Source organism: Scatophagus argus, chromosome 8, assembly GCF_020382885.2.
Source record: "Scatophagus argus isolate fScaArg1 chromosome 8, fScaArg1.pri, whole genome shotgun sequence".
In the NCBI taxonomy this organism is placed as follows: Eukaryota; Metazoa; Chordata; class Actinopteri; family Scatophagidae; genus Scatophagus; species Scatophagus argus.
The window spans coordinates 15378974-15401110 of NC_058500.1; the positions used below are offsets into that span (position 1 = coordinate 15378974).

The following is a 22137-nucleotide window of genomic DNA, read 5'->3' on the forward strand; positions in this document are numbered from 1 at the left end:
ATTTCTTGTGAAAATATTCTCATGGGTAACAACTTGAGATTTGAGCAGCTGTAATTTCCCCTCCTTCCCCTTGGTCTTAGACATGGCTCCTCTGATACTAACAAGGGACTACCAAGAGTACGCTGTAGTACAAGGAGGGGACATTATCATGAACTGCAGTGTTTTCGGCTCTCCACCACCCACCACCTCTTGGTAAGTGATCACCAGGGAGAACAGGTATCAGTCTTGTTGAATTCTTTCCATTAGTGAAAACACAGAACATTTGAACATATATTGTTAAGAAATCCTTCACACTGTCATTCAAGGTAACTATGGTTTTATTCAGTCATTCAGTCTTTCAGTCATTCCGTCATTTGTGTGCAGTTCACAGATATCTGTGCTGTAGTCTAAAGAATGAAGCAAAAAACATGCAGCATCACTGCAGTGAGTCATGCTATTAATCCCACACTGCTGCAGGTGTCTACATGATATAGTCTAATGTTGACACTTATGTCAGTTTAATGAGATAATCCTCTTCCATTCCTTGAAATTTGGCTAATTAAATCCTTTCAACTACCACTGCAGCTGTGATACAGTTCCACAAAAGAGAAATAGGATCTCAGACAGTCCATGACAAAACACTGTTAACTTTACAAAGACCTTCACAAAATTAGCATGGTTTTTATGATTCTATAAGATGATATTGCTGCCACCCGAACCATGTCTTGCTTTGTTTTGGATAATGCTGTAACTCAAAATGGCAAAGGAAAGAAAGGAGTTATATTTCAACTGGAATCAAATGAAATAATATGCAATACACTAAAGATGATGTCTGGTTTGATGATGATCATGTCTTGCTTAGGCACAAAGCTGAGACTCAAGAAACCATCAAGGGGGAACGTTTTCACCAGAACGGATCTTTGCGGATCATCAGTGCAGAAAAAAACGACAGTGGGGAATATGTGTGTGTTGCCTCAAACACAGAGGGCAAGTTGGCTGTCACCGCTGTGCTCAATGTTAAAGGTATCTCAGGGACATGATTAGTGTTGACTTTCTTAAGCAGGATTAGTACTAGTCACTGCACGTGGCTATTCATTAAAGGGCCAGTTCACCCAAATGACAGTTTTCAGATGTTTCTATCTGCTTGGCTAGACTAGCGGTGGGGGAAAGGGTCAGGTGAACTGACCCTTTAAATTTTAAGTCAGTGTGGTGAGGATGTGTTATGACCACACTTGATTCAACACTTTTGTAACTGGCACATCATTTAATTGGTCTGTCTCTGTTAGGTTCTTTGAAACATGCTTGTATGAAAAACTGGTACATAGCTTAGCATCTCAACCTCACATTAATCTTTCATTGATGTTATAAAAAGAAAATGTGGTGGAACGTATTTGTAAATATATTTTTCATGGATGCTTCATAGATGCAAATTACCGTGGAAATTTATTGAGCAATATGAAGCTGTTTCCATTTTGATTGCCCATTTCACAAATCAAATAGGCAGTTGCTGTGAAAAAGACTAATTTATAAAGTAAATGATATGGCTCATCTTCAAATATTTACATCTTACTTGAAGTTTACTGCATGTGCTTTTTTTTATCCTTAGACCGTACAAGAATAGTAAGTCCGCCTCAGGATGCCCAAATTGTCAGTGGGACCACAGCCCAGTTGATGTGCCGGGCAGAGTATGATAAAAGCCTGCGAGGCTCCTTTGAGGTATTGTGGAGGAAAGATGGGGATGAGATCCCACTTTCCAGTGAGGAAAATTCCAGGTAGGTGGCTGTGGTTTGATAGTGTTTCCATTAGTTTTCTGCTGTGTTTGTCTTTAAGCTGGCTTTGCTCAGAGTCTTTATGTCTATTCAAATGCATGAGAAGAAAACAAGTGCATGAAAAAAATCCCAGATGCTTTGTTCTTTGTCCTAGTCAGTGGAGCATTAAAGATGGGGCATTTTGTTGTTCTTTGGTCTGCCAAGGTTACATTTTTGTTTGCCTGGTTATGAGGTTTGTTTGTTTTCTGAAAACATGCCATTGCTTTTAATGACAGCTGTTGGAAGGTTAACACACAACACAAACTGCACTTACATGAATGGAAATAATCTGGACCTGATTTTGTTCTGATTTGGTTCTGTTTAACATTATGCAGCTTTGGCAAAGCTAGTGTACATGCTCACTGAGAACTTTCCACTTTATTGATTGATTGAAAATATATTCCAGATATATCCTAACAAATGTCCTTATATTTTCAGATACTTTGCGTACGATGGTAGGCTGCAGATCATGAATGTAAACCTGAGTGATCAGGGAATATATACATGCGTTGCTAGAACCAGCCTAGATGAGGACAATGCCACTGCACTACTCACCGTATTGGGTACGAAGGGTTTGTAAAGAATATCGCTAATTATTGATTACATGATTTTTAAAATAAATGTAAACAGTGATTGTAGTTTGGATGTCATGGTCATGTTTAAACCTCCTATATGTTTTGGTTATTAAAACTGACAGTTGCTACTGAACATCTTATGTTGTTTTCTGTATTTTGTGTTTCAGATGTTCCGGATGCGCCAAAAAAGTTAGAAATATCTGAAATTAAAAGTCCGAGAAACATCTGCCTGTCTTGGGTGCCTGGGAGTGATCACAATAGCTCTGTAACAGGTAACTGTTGATGTTTCAAAAAATAAAGCTTGTACAACCTGAAGTGTGGGGGTGTTAGGATGATGCTACAGAGGAAGAATAAACAATTGCTTGTATACTATTAACGGTTGTGACTGTCAGCTGTTACACTTAAGTTTGTAGTCCACGTAATGATATAATTACTGTGTAATTATGAAGCAAGTACAAGATAATTACAGTGATTTTATTGGGCATATTGGCTCATGCCAGCTATGGCCATCTGTAGGACACACTCTGGGAGACTGAATATAATAGAACATAGTAGAACAGAATCGATTCTCACCTTACTGTCCAACCAGAGGTGGAAGTTTTACTTAAACCACTGTAGAGACAACAAATGGCATAATAATATAGATAATTGTCTAAGAACAAAGCATAGGACCAAGAAAACGGGACCTGGTTTTGTTCAGTGACTACTATCTTTATAAAAGATCTCTTCCACAGAAAAAAAATTGAACTATGTCCCCTAAAAACTTGATTAGAATTTATGTTTGATCCAAGTTAATTCAGTTACTGCACATCACTAAATGCTGCCTCGTCTCTTCTGTTGTGAAATGGAGCGTTAACAGATTCTGCTGCTGTGATCACTGTTGAGTACAAAGTAAATTTCTTTAACAAGTGCTCGCTGCAAATAGTTGTGATGTGCTGAGGATTCTGGCAGGGAAGCTTGGAACCTAATTTATTCTTCAAAAAGAAATTTATTTTTAACTCACTGATGATAAGAATTTATATTAATTGATGAATATGTCCTCTTGTAGTGTTTATTAGCTTTGATATGTGATATCTATGATTAGAAATTAAAGTAGACATGCCAGAAGAAGGCCCTTTGTTAGACTGAAATGTGCAGTCGTTTATTTGTTTAATTAAACATCTTGGAGCAACAGACATCAGTTGTAAGGCCATCTCTAGCAAAGAGATCTGTGGATCACACAGTTTGGCTTAGCACCACGTGGATGTGGGTAGAAATCTTCATTTAATATAATTAATTTGTCATAGCTGTGTCTAAAATCACGCCGCCTTTCACTCATTTATTATTGCCTGCGTGATAAACTGTAAGGTGAGTACTCTCAGGGAGCAGTTAACTGAGAATTTGGACACATATGAATCATCCTCATTTTCATAATTTGTAACTTCAGGAAAAAGATTGTAGCAATGCGTTAGGTGATTTTTATGGGGAAAAAAGTAGTTAATAGTTTAGATAAATCTGCAATAACTACCTGGGGCCAGCGGTAGCAAGTTGCGAACACAGCATTGACACATAATCTTAGTCTAAGCTGATATGACAAACTTGCAGTCAAGCAAGCTAATGTTTTTGGAGCAACATGGTCATTCCTTTGAAGCCGTTTGCTGAGCAGTTAGTGCACAGTGGGTCTTTAGAGCTGAACGGCACTATGAGAGAGGTGAGAGTGAACCGTAAAGAAAAGCTGCTAACCAAGCAATCAAATAATGAGATGAGAATCACTAAAAAGCTCTGTAAAACGAGGAAAGCTTCAGATTTGGCAGCTAATTTTCTGTAAATTCATCACTATGAGCAATTACTGACACATTGTTTACCTTGTAATTTTGGGGCATTTTTATAATGACAATATTTATCATAGTTGCTTTAAAGGTTACTATAAAGTGTGGACATTTTATGCAATTATACGTTTGCACAAAATGATAAAAAGTGATTGTACTACACTATTGCAGGATAGGTTTAATGTGCAGAAAAGTAACATTTTAAACTGTGGGTCAAGGTTGTGAGGTTCTGGGACATTTGCTTTTTTCTTTAAAAGTTAGATGAGGTTGAAACCATGTCTCTTGTCTGTGTGTTAAGTACAAAGCTGGAACCAGGAGCCTGGCTTAGCTGAACGACTGGAAGCAGAAGGAAACCTTCCATTAAGCTTTTTATTAAGCTAAACTACTGGCCTCTGACTCCAGCTTTGCACTTAACATATAGACATAAGGGAGATGTCTGCCCTCTCATCTAGCTTTCTGAAAGGAAGTAAATAAACATTTTTGTCAACAGTGTTCAACAGTTTATTGGTCTGGTGGAATATGTAGTGGACAACCTTTTATGCAGGCTTTCTCAGCAGTTGTGATTGTCAGTTGTATAGTGATAACTGAATGTGCATGTCTTTTGTCTCCTCCATGACCACAGAATTTATAGTGGAGTATGAGGAGAGCCAGTGGGAGCCTGGCAGTTGGAAGGACCTACAGAAAGTCCCCGGTAACCAGGCAACAGCAGAGGTGGCACTCCATGGACACCTTAACTACCAGTTCAGAGTGTATGCTGTTAATGCTGTTGGACCTGGACCCCCCAGTGAGCCCACTGAGAGATACAAAACACCCCCTGCTGGTGAGACTCCCTCCCTTTAATTAACATTTTCTGCTCAGGTTATGTGTCCATTGTGACAGCATGTAAAGTTGGAACAACTCTTTTGAAATGTTCAGAGAGGTTCTGAGTGGAGAGGCCATGTCTTGGCCACAGGGCTTGGAAGCAGCAGGAGTCGGGGATGTTTCGGGAGCCCTTCAAGTCCCATAGTATTGACTCCAACACATCTTGCTGCTTAACCGTGCTCTCATTTGAATATGTGCATGTATGAAATTAAAACACTTCTACTACAGTTTCCAAAGAGTCTGCTTCTGCATAGATATTTGCATTTTAGCAGGACAGCAGTCAAACATACTTGAAAATGTTTTTTCTTTTGTAAAAATATGATATACATCTCTTCAAAGCCCCTGATAAGAACCCTGAAAATATCAGAATTCAAGGCCCTCTTCCTCATCAAATGGACATTAGCTGGAAGGTAAGAGAAAGCGCGTGTCAACATGAAAGTGTATCATTATAGTATGGAAGCATTCTTCAAGACTTCTAAACCATCTATTCTGTTGTAGCCACTGTTGCCTATTGAACACAATGGCCCTGGCCTCGAGTACAAGGTGAGCTACAGGAAACTGGGAGTGGAGGATGAGTGGAAGGAGCATCTGGTCAGAAGACATTCGTTTGTTGTGAGGAACACGTCCACATTTGTCCCTTACGAGATCAAAATTCAGAGCAGGAACAGCCATGGCTGGGGACCAGACCCTAAAGTGGTTACTGGTTACTCTGGAGAAGATGGTAAGTTGTAGACTTACTATGTCCTCTATTGTTTGTATTCATGTCACTGATACATTTAATTCAGAATTTTATATTTATATGCAACTCACTTACATTCTGCTGTTTTATTAAAATGTACCCTAAGGCTGAACTAGCACAAGTTTTGGCTTGTCACTTACTGTGAACCTTATGTGTTGTTGTACCCCACCCTGGCTTCAGTCATCTTTTGGCATTGTCTGCGGGAAAATGTGTCAGGTTAAGTTCTTTACTTTTTCCTTTTCCCCATGGTTCTAACCCTGTGCAGGTGTTCAGTAGTAAGTTTTCCTCCCCCTTGAATAAAGAGAAAAAGAAAAAAACTCCTTTGCTAAATCCAGCAGGTGGCAGATAACCTTTGTAGAGCAGGAGGATGTCACATTTCCACTTCTGTCTCAGAAGCTGTGGGAGATATGACAGATCATGACACACTTTGTGCTTTAGACCTACTGATGAACCATAGTTGCTCCTCTGTCTAGTGTCTGCTGTGCTTTTATCCTTTTCTGCTGCCAGTACAGTAACATGTAGAGCAGAAAATGTTGAGCGAATTTTCATTTCATGATTAGTCTTGTATTTGTCCCTGCTGAAATATGAAAAATAAACTGCTTTGAACAATGACTCTGCCTCATTTGGTGTCCAGCTGAGGAAGTGTTTGTGCACATTTTCGCTGATATACCAGCATTACTTTTTCATTCACCACCTTCACCAACAACAGATAATTTCTGTACAGCCTAAACAAGAAAAGATATTTTTTGTCTTCAACAGCTCAGACACTATAATTAGGCTGCTTTTTCTGTCTTTGTACAAGTTTTATGGTAGTGTTAAAGACTCTCTGCAAAGACGTCCTGTTGTTTTCAGTGTGTCTGTATTCCTGACTTTCCTCTACGTGCTCTTCAGTCCCTACTGCAGCACCACGGGATGTAGCAGTGGAGGTGCTCAACACCACTATTCTCAGAGTTAGCTGGACCCCAGTTCCACCTGCCACAGTGAGAGGTCATCTAGGGGGCTATGATGTGAGTATCCTGAAGCACAAAAACACTTGCAGACTACGTTAAGACTTCCAAGGCAACAGAGGATCCTCAAACAGCAGTACAGTACTTCACGTTATTATACAATACAATAATTTGTGTTTTTGAGATAGGTATAAAGAGGTAGGGTGCTTCTTTTCTTTGTCTGCATCTGTTTTCCTAAGTTGCCGTGCGGTGAGCTTTCTTGCCCACCATGTTGTTTAATTGTATAATTTAATAAAAGAATCTATATATTCCAATTAAAAAACACACTTGTTAAATGTGTTAATGTGATACAGTAACTGTAAAAATAGATACTGTATGAATAGGTGTCCTCATTAAAATCTCTTGAATTAGTGGATACAAATTTTACATCTCACATTCACAGTTCATTATGATATTTGATTTCAGATATCAGCCTCATTAACTGGGAAACCAGGCATTAATTGCCCATCCTCAATATATTGTCTAACACTGGTTTGTCTTACTCTTCCTCATTCTCTACCTCCTCTCTGTAGCCTGTTCAGACTTGTTCTTCACAGTTGTCCATTACTTCCCTCTTACAGGTACACTGGTTGAGAAAATGGAGTCTGCTGAATCCCAACAAGACTTTCAATGAGCGCCAGTCCATGTCTTTTCCTGGGAAGAGGACTCACGCCATTGTGCCGGGCCTCAAACCCTTCTCTGAGTACAGACTCACTGTCAATGTTTTTAACAAGAAAGGCAATGGACCCAGCAGTGACCCGGTCACTTTCAGCACTCCAGAGGGAGGTAAGGTGACACAGATATACAACACACAACATGTGAGTGCTCCTCACACACTTAAAAATGCTACAAAAATAAGAGATACACTCCAGCTTGCAGAAAAAATGTATTAATAACATGGTGGTCATTTAAAGTGACTCAGACAACAAGATAAGGAATTTTAACAAAAGCACACAATTCATTCAAGTCCCCCTCCACTCAAAAATGTGTTTTGCTTATTGTTCCTGCACTGTGATGTTTGTGCTTCACTGGGCAGAATAATAAATGTTCAGAGTTTGACACTGTAAGGCTGTTTTGGCTGTTTTCAAGTTCTACTTCTACTGAAGGAGGCAAAGTTTCTCTGTGTTCACCTTAAATCTGAGTTTAAGACCTGCAAGCAGTTTGGAAAAAAAATCATGTGTTAGTGTTATGTGGATGCTTGAAACTTCCAATTCATGTATACTGAATGGACTATTAAGTGAGGTAGGAGAAAGTTTGTGTGCAATAGTTAAACTATAGAATTTTGCATAATCATAGATTTGGGATTTTTCTCTCAATGCGGAAGAAAGAAAAGACGTGAACCTTTGGTAGAAAAAAAATATGGCAAATATGAATTATAATTCACTTTAAGTATTTTCTCAAAATCTCAAAACACATCTAGAGAATATGGTAAAATGTTTGGCCTTAAGACCAGTAGAGAAGGAAGTCATGAAAGTTGGCCTCATTCTAAGCTTTTCATTAAAATAGTTATTAAAGGCTGCTCAGTTTTGCAGTCTTGTGAAATGACAAAGCTGCTTTAAACAAGCAAACTGTCATATGCTACATCAGTGTGGTTTTTCATCTGTTGAACAAATAAAAGAGTAAAGAAAGCTTTTAAAGTTTCAAGCATGAAAGAGAAAAAAGTATCAAGCATGAAAAGATGCTGGAGGGAAAGAAATTTCTTTGGACATGACCGTCTCTGTTCAAGCTCCCTTTAGATAAATTTTAACACTAAAACAAACCTACAGTCCAGTGTACTGATTTTGCCATCTCATACATAAATCACAGACTGCTTCAGAAACATGTCTGTAAAATAAATGCTGTAACATTACTGTCATTTTTCCTGAGCAAGTTCCAGAGCAAGTGCCCATCCTGACTGTGTCCAATGCCCAAATGGACTCTGTTTTGTTGGTATGGGGCCCACCCCTGGAGACAAACGGGATCCTCACCGGTTATTTCCTGCAGTACCACCTCAGTATGTACACACACAATAGTCTTGGACTAATTACTCATTGTTTTCATTTGCTGTAGCTTTGTCTGTTGTGCGAGGCAAAGTGTTGTGTGAGCGGCATTGTAGCTGCAGTATTAGTGGAAAACAGGCGAGAGAAGATCAGGTGGGAGGGAAGGAACTGTGGAGGGGGTGGATGTGGGATACTACAGATTGGCTTGGAGCCAACATGCTGATTTGATAAACCTTTAAACATACTACATGCACTATCATCTATACCTTTCTTCCCTTTCCTCTCTTCTCATGTGTTATCACACCGGACACAAGGTTGCACTGTTTAACACTGGATACTCCACAAAGGGCTGCAGAGACTCAGCTTTGCAGGCTACTTTATTGTAGTTTGACAGTTTCCTCAGTGTTTCTTATCTAGTATCCTGATGTACTGCAGGTTCCATTCTAGAAGGATTATTAAAGCCTGTGATATTTGTGCCTCTTTTTCAAATTTTTTTAAGCATTTATCTCTCAGAAGCATTTCTTCTCTGCCTTTATGCTTGAGAACAGTTAGGGTGAACAAGTGAATGAGGGCCTTTCATTATACTTCCTCTGTTTTCAAAGCCTACACTCTTGTTGGCTGACATTTCTGAAGTCTTTTGTGTAAAATGTGAAGGCAGAGACAGCCCTTTGCCGCCTCCACCAGCACCCACGGAGTCTGGCCAGCTCTTCAATACACTCCTTCGTCCTCTTCTTTCTTTTTTTCATATCAGATGTCAGACTTTACACAGATATTCCCACACAATGTAGGATGTGGGTGTCAGAGGTTTTTTAGTTGATCTGACTCACCATGCAGCTCAAGGATATTTCAAATTCAATTTTCTGTTAATTCATTGAATAATACACCTTGTACTCTATGCACAGTCACACATCCAGTTGAGTCATGAAAGTGCAGTGTAATTAGTCAGTGAATAATCAGATAATGTTCATAAACACACTTTTCTGTGCTATAAACAAACATCAATTTTCTGGACTTGGCACATATTCAGTTCCCACCTGCATTTCATTGTGGTACAGTAATGACATCAATAGGGGGGGTTTTAGGAGAGTGTGTTTCTCTTCTTTCGACAGTCTACACACACACACACACACACACACACACACACACACACACACACTGTACTTTGATCTATAATGCAAGTTTAGTGATACATTATGCTGCCTGTGCAGCTTCTGCCATAGGTTTCAGTTTTTCCTTCCTTCCATTTTTTTTCTGTGTTCTCTTCCTCTTTTTCCACCTGTGCTTGTATTTTTTCTTCCTTTTACAGTCTTGCCTTTTTTCATCTTTTCCTTCAACATGTCTCCTCCATCGCTTCGTTTTCTTTTTCCTCCTCCTCGTCTCCTTTTCATCCATTGCCACTTGTTTACACACTCCCCCTCCTCTTGAGCTCTCTATCTCCTCCTTTCATCTTCTCTCGCCTTTCTTCATAATGTATTCCTCCTCAGCTCACCTGTCACGACATGTATCTGCTATATTCACTTTCTGCATAAGCTAGCATGACATCCCTTCATCTCCCTCCTCCCTGAATCATTGACCCTCATTATAAGCCGTGTGCCATTAACATACAGCATGAACCAGCAGTGATTACTTTTTTCCGAGTCTATACATTGTAGGCCCACTCATGTCTCGTGAACTGACCTGACATCTTTCTCCTTCCTTCATAGTTAATGAGACAACGATGGAGGTGGTTGATTCCCATGAGATAAACATCACTGTGGCTGACACCACCCAGTGGAGCCTTCAGGGCTTAGAAGAGCGCAGCCTTTACCGCTTCCAGCTCAGTGCTTGCACTCGAGCAGGTTGTGGACCCACATTTGCCCAGGAGAGCATCACTCCTGTTCAAGAACGTGAGTAGATGAAATCAGTTTATCGGGCATGATAGTGTGGTTAATAAGGTCAAAACATCATTTGCACTGGTTTAGATATGAAAGCCCCACTGGTGTTTATGAAGCATACACTAGACAAGACAGACACTGAAATGTAATAATTCATACAAAGTGGAGATATTAATACCATTAATACTAATGATTAATTATCCCTAAATTAAGCAATTTCTAAAGTTACAGGAGGAACTAATTAACCTTTAAAAACTTGTGTTGAAGTTTTTTTTTTACTTAAAGGCAGTGTTACACACATATGACATGAAATTTGAATGATGTGGGAGTTTACAAGGCTTGCATGGTCTATAAATGAATATCTATTAAAAATACCATTGCATCATGGGAATTGTGTGAGCCAGTGTTTTTTAGAACTCACCCCGCTCTGAATAAAAGTAATTTCATCATCTGTTCTTTGTTACATATTTCTGCCTCTTTGGGTTTTCACTTGTAAAACAGTCTGGTCTTGAGCTATTTTGATCTTTAAATAAAAGCGACTTAACTTTAACTTTCCAAATTATTATAATAATTATATAATTATTATTATAGTTCATCTAAAACTACAATTCTGTGTTTCTTCCTGTGTTTGTTTTGAAGTCTAGCAACAGAATTGTAAATAATTTGTGTCCACCAAATACCCCTTTAAAGAAGATCAGTGAAAAGTTAGAAGTTGGCTTTGTGGCTACTTACAAATCTTAGTATTTCTCACATTCTCACATTGTTTGAGACATTGTCCTACACATGAACTTGATTAGATGAAACAAGCTGTTTAGGCCTCCCTGCCAATGTGCAATTTAAAGCTTAGTTCAAAATCAAAGACATGAGCTTATAGCACGACTTCTCATTTGATCTGGGCAACTAGAGATCAAAGATTCTTGCATAGTGCGTGTTTGTCTTTGTCTTTGAGCCATAGAAAGATATTATCCATCTAGTTTTTGATTGCGGAAAGACAGGATGCAAGTCAGTTCAAGGCATTTTGTTTTTCTCTTCTAAAATGTATATTCATGTGTCATCTGCATATCTGTGAAAATTGACATTATAAACTTTGAAGACACCACTGAAAGGAAGCATGAAGACTTAGCAGATTGCATGGGAGATCAAAGTAGCTTCCCAGAGTTACAGATGATGAAAACATCAATATCTGACAAGATCTAAAAGTTGTTTCCAGTTGTGTATGTTCAAAACAAATCATTAGATAAACTTTTCTGAAGATAATGTTTTCAGAATCTTCAAATTCTACATTAAGTTTAATAAGCTGTGCTTTAAGTATGCCTTAAGTGTGACTGGGAATCTCCAGAATGTTTTTTTAACCTTAGAAGCTGTAAACATTTTCAAGTGTCTTGCATTTAAGAGGGAGGCCTATAACTAATGAGATTCTCATGGTTCAGGTTGCGTTTTTTTTAGAAATCAACGGGCTCACAACGGCACAAAAATGTCAGTCTCATGAAAGGTGGTAATAATTTTGTAAAGTAATCTTGGATACTTTTAAAGACACATTCAAAGAACTGAATCAAGATGGCACATGGAGGATTTTCTCTCAAACCTAAATAGTTTTGAGACAGAAATGGAAAAAAATAATCATCGCTACCTCTTTAGGGAGTGAACACAGGAATTGTCATCTTTAGCTACAATGCTATTTTTGATTGTAATTGTATTTTGAAACTATGTAGCAAATTCCACACTTTTTGAAGTGGAGTTTGAAAAGTGAATGACAAATATAGAACGCAGGTGGGAACTATGTAGAAATAGGCTCTTTTCTCAGTGCATACCACACAATCACAAGTAACCATGGGCTCTTTACAAAGGAAACACTGACCTCAAGTTCAGCTTTTCTGTATTTCCTTTCGATGGCTGCATTATTTCTTTAGCACTTAAATAGTGTTGATAGATCATATCGTTGTTCTGGCACACATCCTCTTTAATGACCTTGAGGGTTCATGAAGTTATTGTTCACGGTATCACCCATTTCAGCCACAGGGTTGGTGAGTGAATTAATGAACTGAAAAGAATATAACCTGTGCAGCATCTTTGATCCTATTGAATTGTGATTTGCGTGATGCTGGAGATAAAAATGTGTAGAAACAGTTTGTAACAACAGTCAGAAACAGCCACACTTTAAGACAAAACTTTATAAAATAATAGAAAAAGTATTGGCAGCTACCTGGACATTATTCTGTAATTTAAAAACTGATTTTTTCTCTTAATTAACAACATGCTCACAGTATAAATACAGGACATATTCTGTTAATTAACAGTCTTTCAATAGTACAAAAACGAATCATTTTCTATTATGTAAAAATCTTTCCATGTTATAAAACTAGATATTTTTTGTTGTTTGATAGCCTTTCCTTGGTAAAGAAACCTTGACGTTTCGACAGTATTAAAACAGAATATTTTCTTTTAAGTGAAAGTCTTTCCCCTATGTCATAGAGGAGATGTTCTGTTATTTAATAGTCTTTCCACAGCACAAAATGAGACATTTCCTGTTATTTGCTAGTCTTTTCACAGCGTAAAACCAGGACATGTTCTGTTATTTAATAGTAAACTTGCTATATAAAAACTCAAAGTGTTAACCAATAAAATCCTTGCCAACTTGGTCCTGCAGTATAAAAATGAAAAATATCTGTTAATTTATTTTTTACCCACAGTGAAAAACAAAAACAAGGTATTTGTCCATATATTACCCACATTAATAATAAATTATAACTTAATGACAAGTGACCTTTGTTTTTTGTTAATGGTGGGCCTGTAAAAGCTGTAAACTCTGTAAAGTCTGTAAAAATGCATAACTAAAATATAAAGTTCAGTTCCTATAAGGAAACTTATAACTTATTTTTTATTTTTTAACATGTAATTCTCCTCTTCCCAAACAGTTACATTAAGTTACACTGAAAAACAAGTGAGCTGCCTGCAGCTGGCAGCAGTTTAGACACCAACGAATGAGAAAGAGGAATTAGGGTTATTTTTCACTAAAAATATGCCAATTCAGTCTGCAAACACACCACTCAACAAACATAAGCCCTTCAAAAGACACCTAGCTTATGTCATGAGCCAATACTTCAGCCAAACACAACCGCCTAAATGCGACCAAACTAGACGCCCAAATTTTAAATTATGTTACATGTGTTAGCTACTTACGAAATGTCAAGAAAACTGTAACTTCTTTAAGATCTACATAGAATAAGTACCTTTTACAAGCAAAATTGAGCTGTGTGTTCATTTGTATTGATGCAGTGTCAAAGATATTCAGGCTATAAAAAGATCAGTTCTTGACCTTGACCTGTGGCTTAGTAACTTATAACAACAGTGTGAACAGCTCACTAAGATTACATTACCAATATTCAACAAAAATTCAGAATCATATGTTAAGTAACACATGACTAACCCAGATAATACAACACACTTACAACTGCTCATACTGCCAGTGAAATAGTCATTTTGATAATTTTTCATAAAAATAGTAAAAAGAAAATGTGCGTGAGAAGTTGTCAGTGCAGAGATTAATTTGCAATCATGCAATTCGTTACATAAATAAACAGAAAAACACCAGTGGATTGAGCGTTATGCACAATTTCTGTTAAAATATACAGTTATGTAACTATTAAAACAGATATTTCTTAATTGCATTTTCCACTTTTGATATGACCTGATGACCTTAAACGTCAGGTATACACTATGAGCTACTACTCTCACATCGTTTATAATTATAAAATTCATTGATAAAAGCTGCTTAAATGATGTGTGATTACAGTTTAGTTGATTAATAAAGCTATTTAACAACAAACTAAATGACCACACGCTGGTCAAAATTGGTGTAATCTACTGTGTGTGTTGTTACGTGTTGTGTATGTATTTTCAGCCTATGCATTCTGGGGTGCCAAAACCAAAAATGTTCCCAAAAAAAACTACATCCATGGTGTCTTTAATTTGTATCTTACATAAAAATAGAACCATGCAGATTCTTGCTCTTTTAATTTTCCTCGTCATACCTTACGCTGGTTTGTTTGTTAAACCATACAATTTAATTCAGCCAGTTAAGCTAGTAGATTGACAACATTACCTGCCACCATATTCGTATTCAACTGCATGTGGTAGGTATTGATTTCAGCCCTGATGGTAGATGATAAACACTGGAAAGAAGTGTTAGTATTTTGTGACAGTTAAAAGTTCCTGGAAAATTGCTCTCTCCTTTACTTGGCAGGCAAAATGAGAAGGCATGAGAAAGTGTTTGTCTACTATCTCAGAATGTTTTAATAAAAGTTGTTCATTCCTCTCTGGCTTTTATACTTCCTTTGAGAGACTGTACATCTTGTCGGTGGATGTCCAGCCTGAGAGCCATTAGATGCATTGTTGGGTGAATATGGCTGAGTAGAGGCTTGACGGGGAGATAAAATGGTTCTGTTTTGGAACGCTGTCCTCAGGGCATGTTAGCCACAATGCAGCAGAGCAGATTTATGGAGGCCAATAGCACAGAGCAGGAGCATCATGAATTGTTCCATCAATGTTCATGGGGAATGATAGAGTAACCGTAAAAAAAAAAAAAACTATCCATATGAGTTAGTGAGCCCAGGCTTTTGTGTTTTCCTTTTAGATTTCACCGATGTGATAGTATGAGCTTTTAATGGTCATCACCATTTAGTTAAGTTGAACAGGTATGTGAGTCTTAAAAACAGGCAAATTGCAGACTAGCATACCAGAACAAAAAAAAGAGAGAAACCAGTACCAGTGGAAGTGTGTGTATGTTGCTTGAAAGGCTTGTACTGCAGGAACAGTGGCTGAAGTGAGACACAGAAAATAAAACACAGAAGATGTAGTGAAACATCTGTGAGAAAGAGGAGCAGGATAAACTGAGAGAGAACAGCTAACAGCCATAGCAGAAGAGTGTGGCAGACAGAGAGAATTTTTCTATTTTTCTCCATCGGGTCTCTTGAGATAACAAAGAACCAGAGATAAAGCAGACTGCAAACATGACAAAAAGCAGAGCATCACACAAAAATAACCAGCTCTTCCAGAGAATTGAATTATTTGCTCCCTGGCACAACATCTGAACACCCAAGTTGTTATCCCTAACATATTTGCTAATGGCTTGAACTGAAGGTTTTTTTATGTTAGAAACGTATTAATGAAGAGATGGCTTTATTATCATTGCGGCATACAGTACTCACACTAGACATTGTGAAAACTGACAGCATACAGACAACAACAGTGTGCAAATTAAATAATGTGTGTGCCACAGATGAAGAAACAATTGTACCAATGTGTCAGGTGAAAATTACCAACATGGTTTATCAGACTAATACCTTGGTGAAAACTTAAATATCAAACTATGTGACAGATAATAATAATAATTGTAATGCTCACGGATTACATAGAAATGCTCAAAGTAGAAGTCCACAGCATTATTAAATAATAGAAATACATACAATAATGATGAGCTACTGTATAAAACATGTTGTATTCTACACTACACATGTATCTTATTGAACAATATGAAAAAGTGTGCAAGAAATGAATATGAAGTGGTTATAATTAATAATACTTATATTAAGTTAATTATATATATATATAGATAGACAGATATATTTAATTATATTAGTATGAATTTATCCTGTGAAAATTATATGATAAAAAAATTATATGATGATATGAAATCACTTGAAGTGATGAACATTTAAAAAATTACCATCTGAGTCTGCACCTCCTCGTGGCTTTATAGAACCTTAAAGTGCGTTTCAGTTTGTTGTTCAGTTGTCCATTACATTCGTCAAGTGGAACACGACGCAAAATGAATTGTAATGTGGTTCTGTCACTGCTGGACTCTTTGTTAATAAGTTTGCAATTTATCAAATTGCAAACATTTTATGATTAATTTATCCCCCATTATATTGGAATAATCACACCAGTTTCGAGCAGCTTCTCCATTGTTTTGCATCTGTCGACACAAGAATAAAGCAAATATATTCACTGTGTTTATCAATAATACATTACATGCGCAATTCCTGCTTAAAATTATTCAGTAGTGCTGAAAAAAATAAGTAGGCACAGTAATTGACAGGACAAAGTTTATGATCTTTTTTTCTCCACAGCGCCCTCTGGTGGTGCAACTCTCCATCAGTCACCCAATAAAAAGCGCCACTAACAAACAGCTATGTCGTGCAGGCATAAACCTGGATGTGGTTGTATTTGTGAGGGGATGTGTGTGTGCATGTGTGTCTGCCTGATCTGTAAGCCTTAAAACTGACTTTCCATATATCTGTAATCTTCTGTTGTATTTCATTTTCTTTTTATCCCTCTGAAGATTTGTCCCTGACTCCAGCTGTGGCCTCTGTTCAGAGCCGTATGTATCACTGCCGGCAGCCTCTGTAGCTTGCTAACTTAGAAGTAGTGGTAGAGATAGGCATCGTTGTAGGTGTGTTGGCGTAGTGAGTTGCTGGCAATAACCTCATGAAAAGTTTCTTTATATTTGTAAAAATATAGCCTGGGTAATTCCTTTCGTTCCTTTAAATATGTTGTCGTAAATTGACAATTTCTGTCTTAATTTCCATTTCAGATGTATTATGTAGACCCTGTTACAGTTGACGTGTGCTTGCGCAGTTACTGACATTAATCTAGTTTTACTGTTTGCTCTAACAATCGTGCTTTCGTGTAGTCTATCAAGCTTTCTTGTAGCACAACATAGAGTATTAAACCTGACAGTATTGCAGGAGGAATCTAACATCCGAGGGTTCTCTTTTATTTCAGGCCACAACTGCTCTCTCTCCTTTACCAGCTCTATCCCTGGCAATTCTACTCATCCTCCTTTAGGTATATTGCTCACACTGACACCCGCACAGCCAGTGATATCTCTGTGATCTCCTCTTGATCTACCCCAACTTTCAACTAACAATGGAATCGGAGACATGGAATTGTTTTAATCTAACGACAGGAAATGCCAGCTTTGCTTAAGAGAGGGAGTGAAGACAAGATGTCACTCACGCCCACGGTCTCTATATCTACCCTTTATGAGCCAAAATCCAGCTTCACTCAATTAAGTCTGGGGCCCAGCATTGCCTTTTCAGCTATCGTCTTGAAGGGTTTCTGCTAGCTGCACTGTTCTCAAGCTGTGGGGGGAACCTATTTGCCTCTGCTAATCCTCTTTTCCTGCCTTCTTTCTCCTTTTCTCTGTGCCTGTCTGTGTTTTCCTTTCCTCCCTATTTTCCTCCCCTTATTTCTTCTCTATCAGTCCCAGCTCTGTTGAATATAAGCTCTTATGTGAGTGACACCTTTACCAAAATCAGCTGGACTGCCAGGGAAGAGCAGCAGGACTCGCGGCTTTATGTGGCTTATATGAATAACCGTAAGCTACTTTTCCTGTTCTTGCTTTGCTCAACGTTTACATGAATTTTAGGTGGCATCGTGTTTGGGTGTAGCTGGGAAGGTTTTATGTAAACATCTAAAAATAAATTAGAAGCCTAACATTTGCATGGATACTTCCCACGTTTCCATGATTGCCTCAGAATGTGTTGAGATGTTTTCTTAAAGTTATATATATAGTACAAGAAACACATTTAACAAGTTTAGAGCCGTTTATCATTTGGCAACAGCTCATACCATCTTCGTTTTCTGTAGCATAAATGCTAACACAGACCTGCTGCTTGTGGACTTCTTGTGCTTGGCTGTGTAGGTGATGGTAACTGGCGGATTTCAGAGGCTGTAAACACTTCTCAAAGTTTCCACATAATTGATGGGCTCAAACCCGGGGCCGTGTACACCGTACGCCTCATGGCCAAGGGGCTGCTCGATAATGCTAGCATTTTCGAAGAAGTTATCCAGACTCGAGTCACAGGTGAGAGGAGGGGAACAGTGTCGCAGTCGATAGTTTAGTGATTTGACTTCTAAAATGCTATAAGAATTCAAATTTATCATTGACAAAGTCTTATTGACTGTGGTGAATGTGAGAGTTAGTTTTTCTTGGACCTCTGTGTGTTTGTTTTGTTTTATTTTTCTATCTAATATTCTTTCAGAAGAGACAGAGTTTTGTAGCTGAAGGGAATGTGAGTCAAATACAACGTGAGAACATCCTCTCAAACTAGAATCCATCATGTTTTTCTGTTTCCATTCAAATATGAAGTTGTACGTTGAGCGCTTGAGGGGACTGTGGTACTCAAATGCACTGATGTGTAAAGTCGATCCTTGAACTCTGTGTCTTTGTGCCATTGTTGTTCTCAGGTGTAGAAGGTCAACGGAGCAACTTTTCGACCCAGGGCTGGTTCATTGGGACCATGTGTGCTGTGGCACTCCTCACTCTTGTCGCGCTCATGGCCTGCTTTGTGCGCAGGAACAAAGGTGGCAAGTATGCAGGTACGCCGCCGCCGCCCCAGCGTCAAGACACGTTCTCCATGCAAAAAGGTCAGTTAGTCTGTGACCAGGGTTGGGTTCCCTTGCTGTTTTGCTTCAGGAAGTGAATCAAAATTCAACTAATGGAATGCACAGCACATATAGAAGGCACAAGTCTTATTTAGTTATCAGCAGTTAGCTCTAAATTTTCATAGATTTTGGTTGACCTCCTGAAACAATGACTGTGCAATGGGTCTCAACCCTGAGCCTGCAGCCTGTTTGGAAATACATTAAAAGTGGAGCTAGATGGACCCTTCTGCATGTTAACCCTGCCAAGCTCAGTATCTTACCTCCAGATTAACTGTCCGTGTGACACCTGCAGCCGGTGTATACTTACCACATGTGAAATAATCTGCATGGCCCCGTTAGTGCTACCTGGCACTTCTGATTACATACCTTGTGAAGCCAGACTAGTGGGAATCAGCTGGCTTTGTTCCACCTCCCTTTACCACCCCTCACTTGTGCTCAGTTGTGCAGATCTTCCTGCCTCTTTCCGTATTCTCACATTCAGACTACCTGCATAGTGTCTCCTTACTAAGCTTCCTACCTCTCAGGCCGCTTTCCCATCCTTTCTGCACCACTCCACTTCTTTGCCTGCAGTAGCTTTTGACATGAAGCACTGAATATTTCATCAGCTTCTTTGGATTCCCCCTTTGTCCATCCAGCTCTTTCCATGAAACCCCTCTTTTGTCTCTCTTGAAAGCAACTGGTATTTTTTAAAGCATATTTATACAAAGAGCTGATGTTTAGTACTTTGTGCAGACCTGCAGAAGAGAAGTTTTCAGTGTACACTCTTGATGTAATGTTTACACAGTTCTATTTAGTGGTTCTCAAAAGCTTCTCAGTTGCATTGTAATTTCAGATCTTATATACACTGAAGTGATGTAGAAGTTTCGTTCTTGTATTCCTGCGTTTCTACAAAGTGTTGTTGTTGAGTTGGTTTTTGCTTCAGATTCCAAGAATTGTCAGAAAAAATTCCCTGAGGCTGATTAAAAATTAGCAAAAGATGAATGTAGAATCATTTTCAGTTATTTGAACTTTTCGAATGATTTATGTCTCAACAAGTAACATGCAGTTACACCTATGGATGAAAGTGCTGCTTTTCATCAGTGGTGCTGAAATGTCTGTCCTGCTCTTTCTGCAGTGAAAGAGAAGGAGGACCTCCACCCTGATGTGGAGTCACAAGGATTGAAGGATGACACCTTCTGTGAATACAGGTGAGCTGCAGTCCTGCTCTGCAGAGGAAATATGCAGTGCCAAAGTGTACTGAGGAAATTAGATTTTTTTATCTCCTCAAAATGCATAGTGTTGTAGCAATATTAATGTAAGAGCCATATGTTAAATATTTTCTGGCTGAGAAACTCATTTGTCATTGTGTCACAGTAATGTTTTTCTCTTCCGTCCCCAAAGCAAACCGTGCATTCATGAGCTTTACCCGGATCAGCCTAGAAGCCATTGTTCTCATCATTTAATGGGCTAGGTAATCAAAATGTGTAGTTTGCTTGAATAGTGGCTAGTTTTAAGAGTAGTCTTTTAATCTAATTGTCAGATAGACGAGAATGACCAGTGGACATTTTCAGAAAAGCTTAATTTGAAGACCATAATAAAAAGACAATAGAATATAAAATGCATTTCATTCTCAACCTCATCCAGATCATACACTTAATGGCACTTAATGTCATCCTCTGGGACACAATGGGAGCATGTTACTGTATGCTTCCTGCCTGTCTACTACCTGATCTCAGCTGACATGTGCCAAAAAAACAGAAACATGCTTACTTATTCCTGATATACTGTCAGAACCCGAATTTCTGTGTCTGGACCAACTGGACCAAACTGGACCACAGTAGGTTGTCTTCGGTACATCCAGATTTCATTCTATTCTGGAAAAAAAGAAAAATATTTGTAATGAAAATGAGTAATAAACACACAATAATACACAGTTAAGTGTATTAGTCTGGACATAAGTTGAACCCCCCTTTTGCCACTCTCATATTTGGAAAAAGGCCTCTTGAAAATAGAAAACCCTTTTTGACTAGTATGTAGTACATCATTTAAGGCTATTTTGAGATGATGTTCCAAATATGTTATTTGTCCAGTCCTCTAATATAATCCAACTTTCCTGGCTAGTTGTTTAGTTCATAGTCTGAGTCATGCTTCCAGAATGGCTACTGGTCACACCAAAACAGCAATTTCTAATCGGCAGCAGTTGCTTGGGTTTTAGCTGAAGTGAATGGCAGAATGGAGCAAAAAGGTTGGTTGTAGTGTGACTCCACTTTGCAGCCAAGACATTTCTTAGACAGCTGTAATACTATTAATTATTTAAGCTCTTGGATCAGCTGCCTACTGAACCTATTATGGTTGTTTGTTAGCCACCTCTAATGCAGAAACATGTATTTAAAGAGTTGTTAGTAAAACATGAAATGTTTCTATAGTGTCTTTGCTTACGTGTTCTGACAGACTTGGATTTACCTTTAAGTCCTGATTCACGCGTTGAATTTATAGTGTAGTATTTTTATTCTGTGGAATATCTTCAATACTGGCCACATTTAAGTTGCAACAAAGGAAGCTTTAACTTCAGACATACAGACTGACCATGAATGTATAGCAAATGCTGATGGAAAATATGTTATATTCAATGGAACAGGCATAAACTAAGCATGGTAAATGGATAGAAAGACTGAGCCTTTGGGCCCAAAGCAGACAGCTGTTGTACTTTATAATAGCTGTTGAATTTCCATTGTTTGCATTGTTAAGCTGCTACAGTGACAGTTTAGGGAAATCGACTGAATCCTATTTTGCTTGACAGCACTGCAGCAACTGTGTGACAATGCCGTGTTTGTTTGTGCGCATGCAACAGAAATCACCTAAAATAGCCCCTTCTGTCTGCTTTGATTCTGCTCGTCATCATATTGTTCAGAACATGATTACTCACAATTGTGTGGTTGCAGCCAAATGCGTTCCCAAATCTCTTGCCAAGGCTATAATTCTGTTAAACAGGAAAGAAAGCATTGTCTACGGTCGTGTTTGAAGATTATGGATTTTATTATTGATTATGGAGTAGTTAAAAAGTGTAATAAGTACGTTTTTACCATCTCATAGCTCCAGAT

General features: G+C 38.3%; 1 protein-coding gene across 15 annotated transcripts in view; it reads left to right on the forward strand.

Annotated features, from left to right (window-relative positions):
- The window catches only part of LOC124063316 (neural cell adhesion molecule L1-like protein), a 48921-nt gene that overhangs the window by 22972 nt on the left and 3812 nt on the right, over window positions 1-22137 (forward strand). For 7 of the 15 annotated variants that reach the window (XM_046396840.1, XM_046396843.1, XM_046396841.1 and 4 more), the window contains 17 exons: window positions 81-192; window positions 842-1002; window positions 1586-1751; window positions 2226-2350; window positions 2530-2634; window positions 4793-4990; window positions 5371-5441; window positions 5530-5752; window positions 6662-6777; window positions 7338-7542; window positions 8627-8749; window positions 10439-10621; window positions 17393-17455; window positions 17874-17987; window positions 18315-18476; window positions 18860-19039; window positions 20172-20244. In XM_046396840.1, coding sequence (XP_046252796.1) covers window positions 81-192; window positions 842-1002; window positions 1586-1751; window positions 2226-2350; window positions 2530-2634; window positions 4793-4990; window positions 5371-5441; window positions 5530-5752; window positions 6662-6777; window positions 7338-7542; window positions 8627-8749; window positions 10439-10621; window positions 17393-17455; window positions 17874-17987; window positions 18315-18476; window positions 18860-19039; window positions 20172-20244 — 2380 coding nt within the window. Of the gene's footprint in view, window positions 1-80; window positions 193-841; window positions 1003-1585; window positions 1752-2225; window positions 2351-2529; window positions 2635-4792; window positions 4991-5370; window positions 5442-5529; window positions 5753-6661; window positions 6778-7337; window positions 7543-8626; window positions 8750-10438; window positions 10622-17392; window positions 17456-17873; window positions 17988-18314; window positions 18477-18654; window positions 18813-18859; window positions 19040-20171; window positions 20245-20437; window positions 20508-22137 lie in introns of those variants that run through there. The other 8 variants (XM_046396848.1, XM_046396849.1, XM_046396846.1 and 5 more) reach the window with 8 other exon arrangements.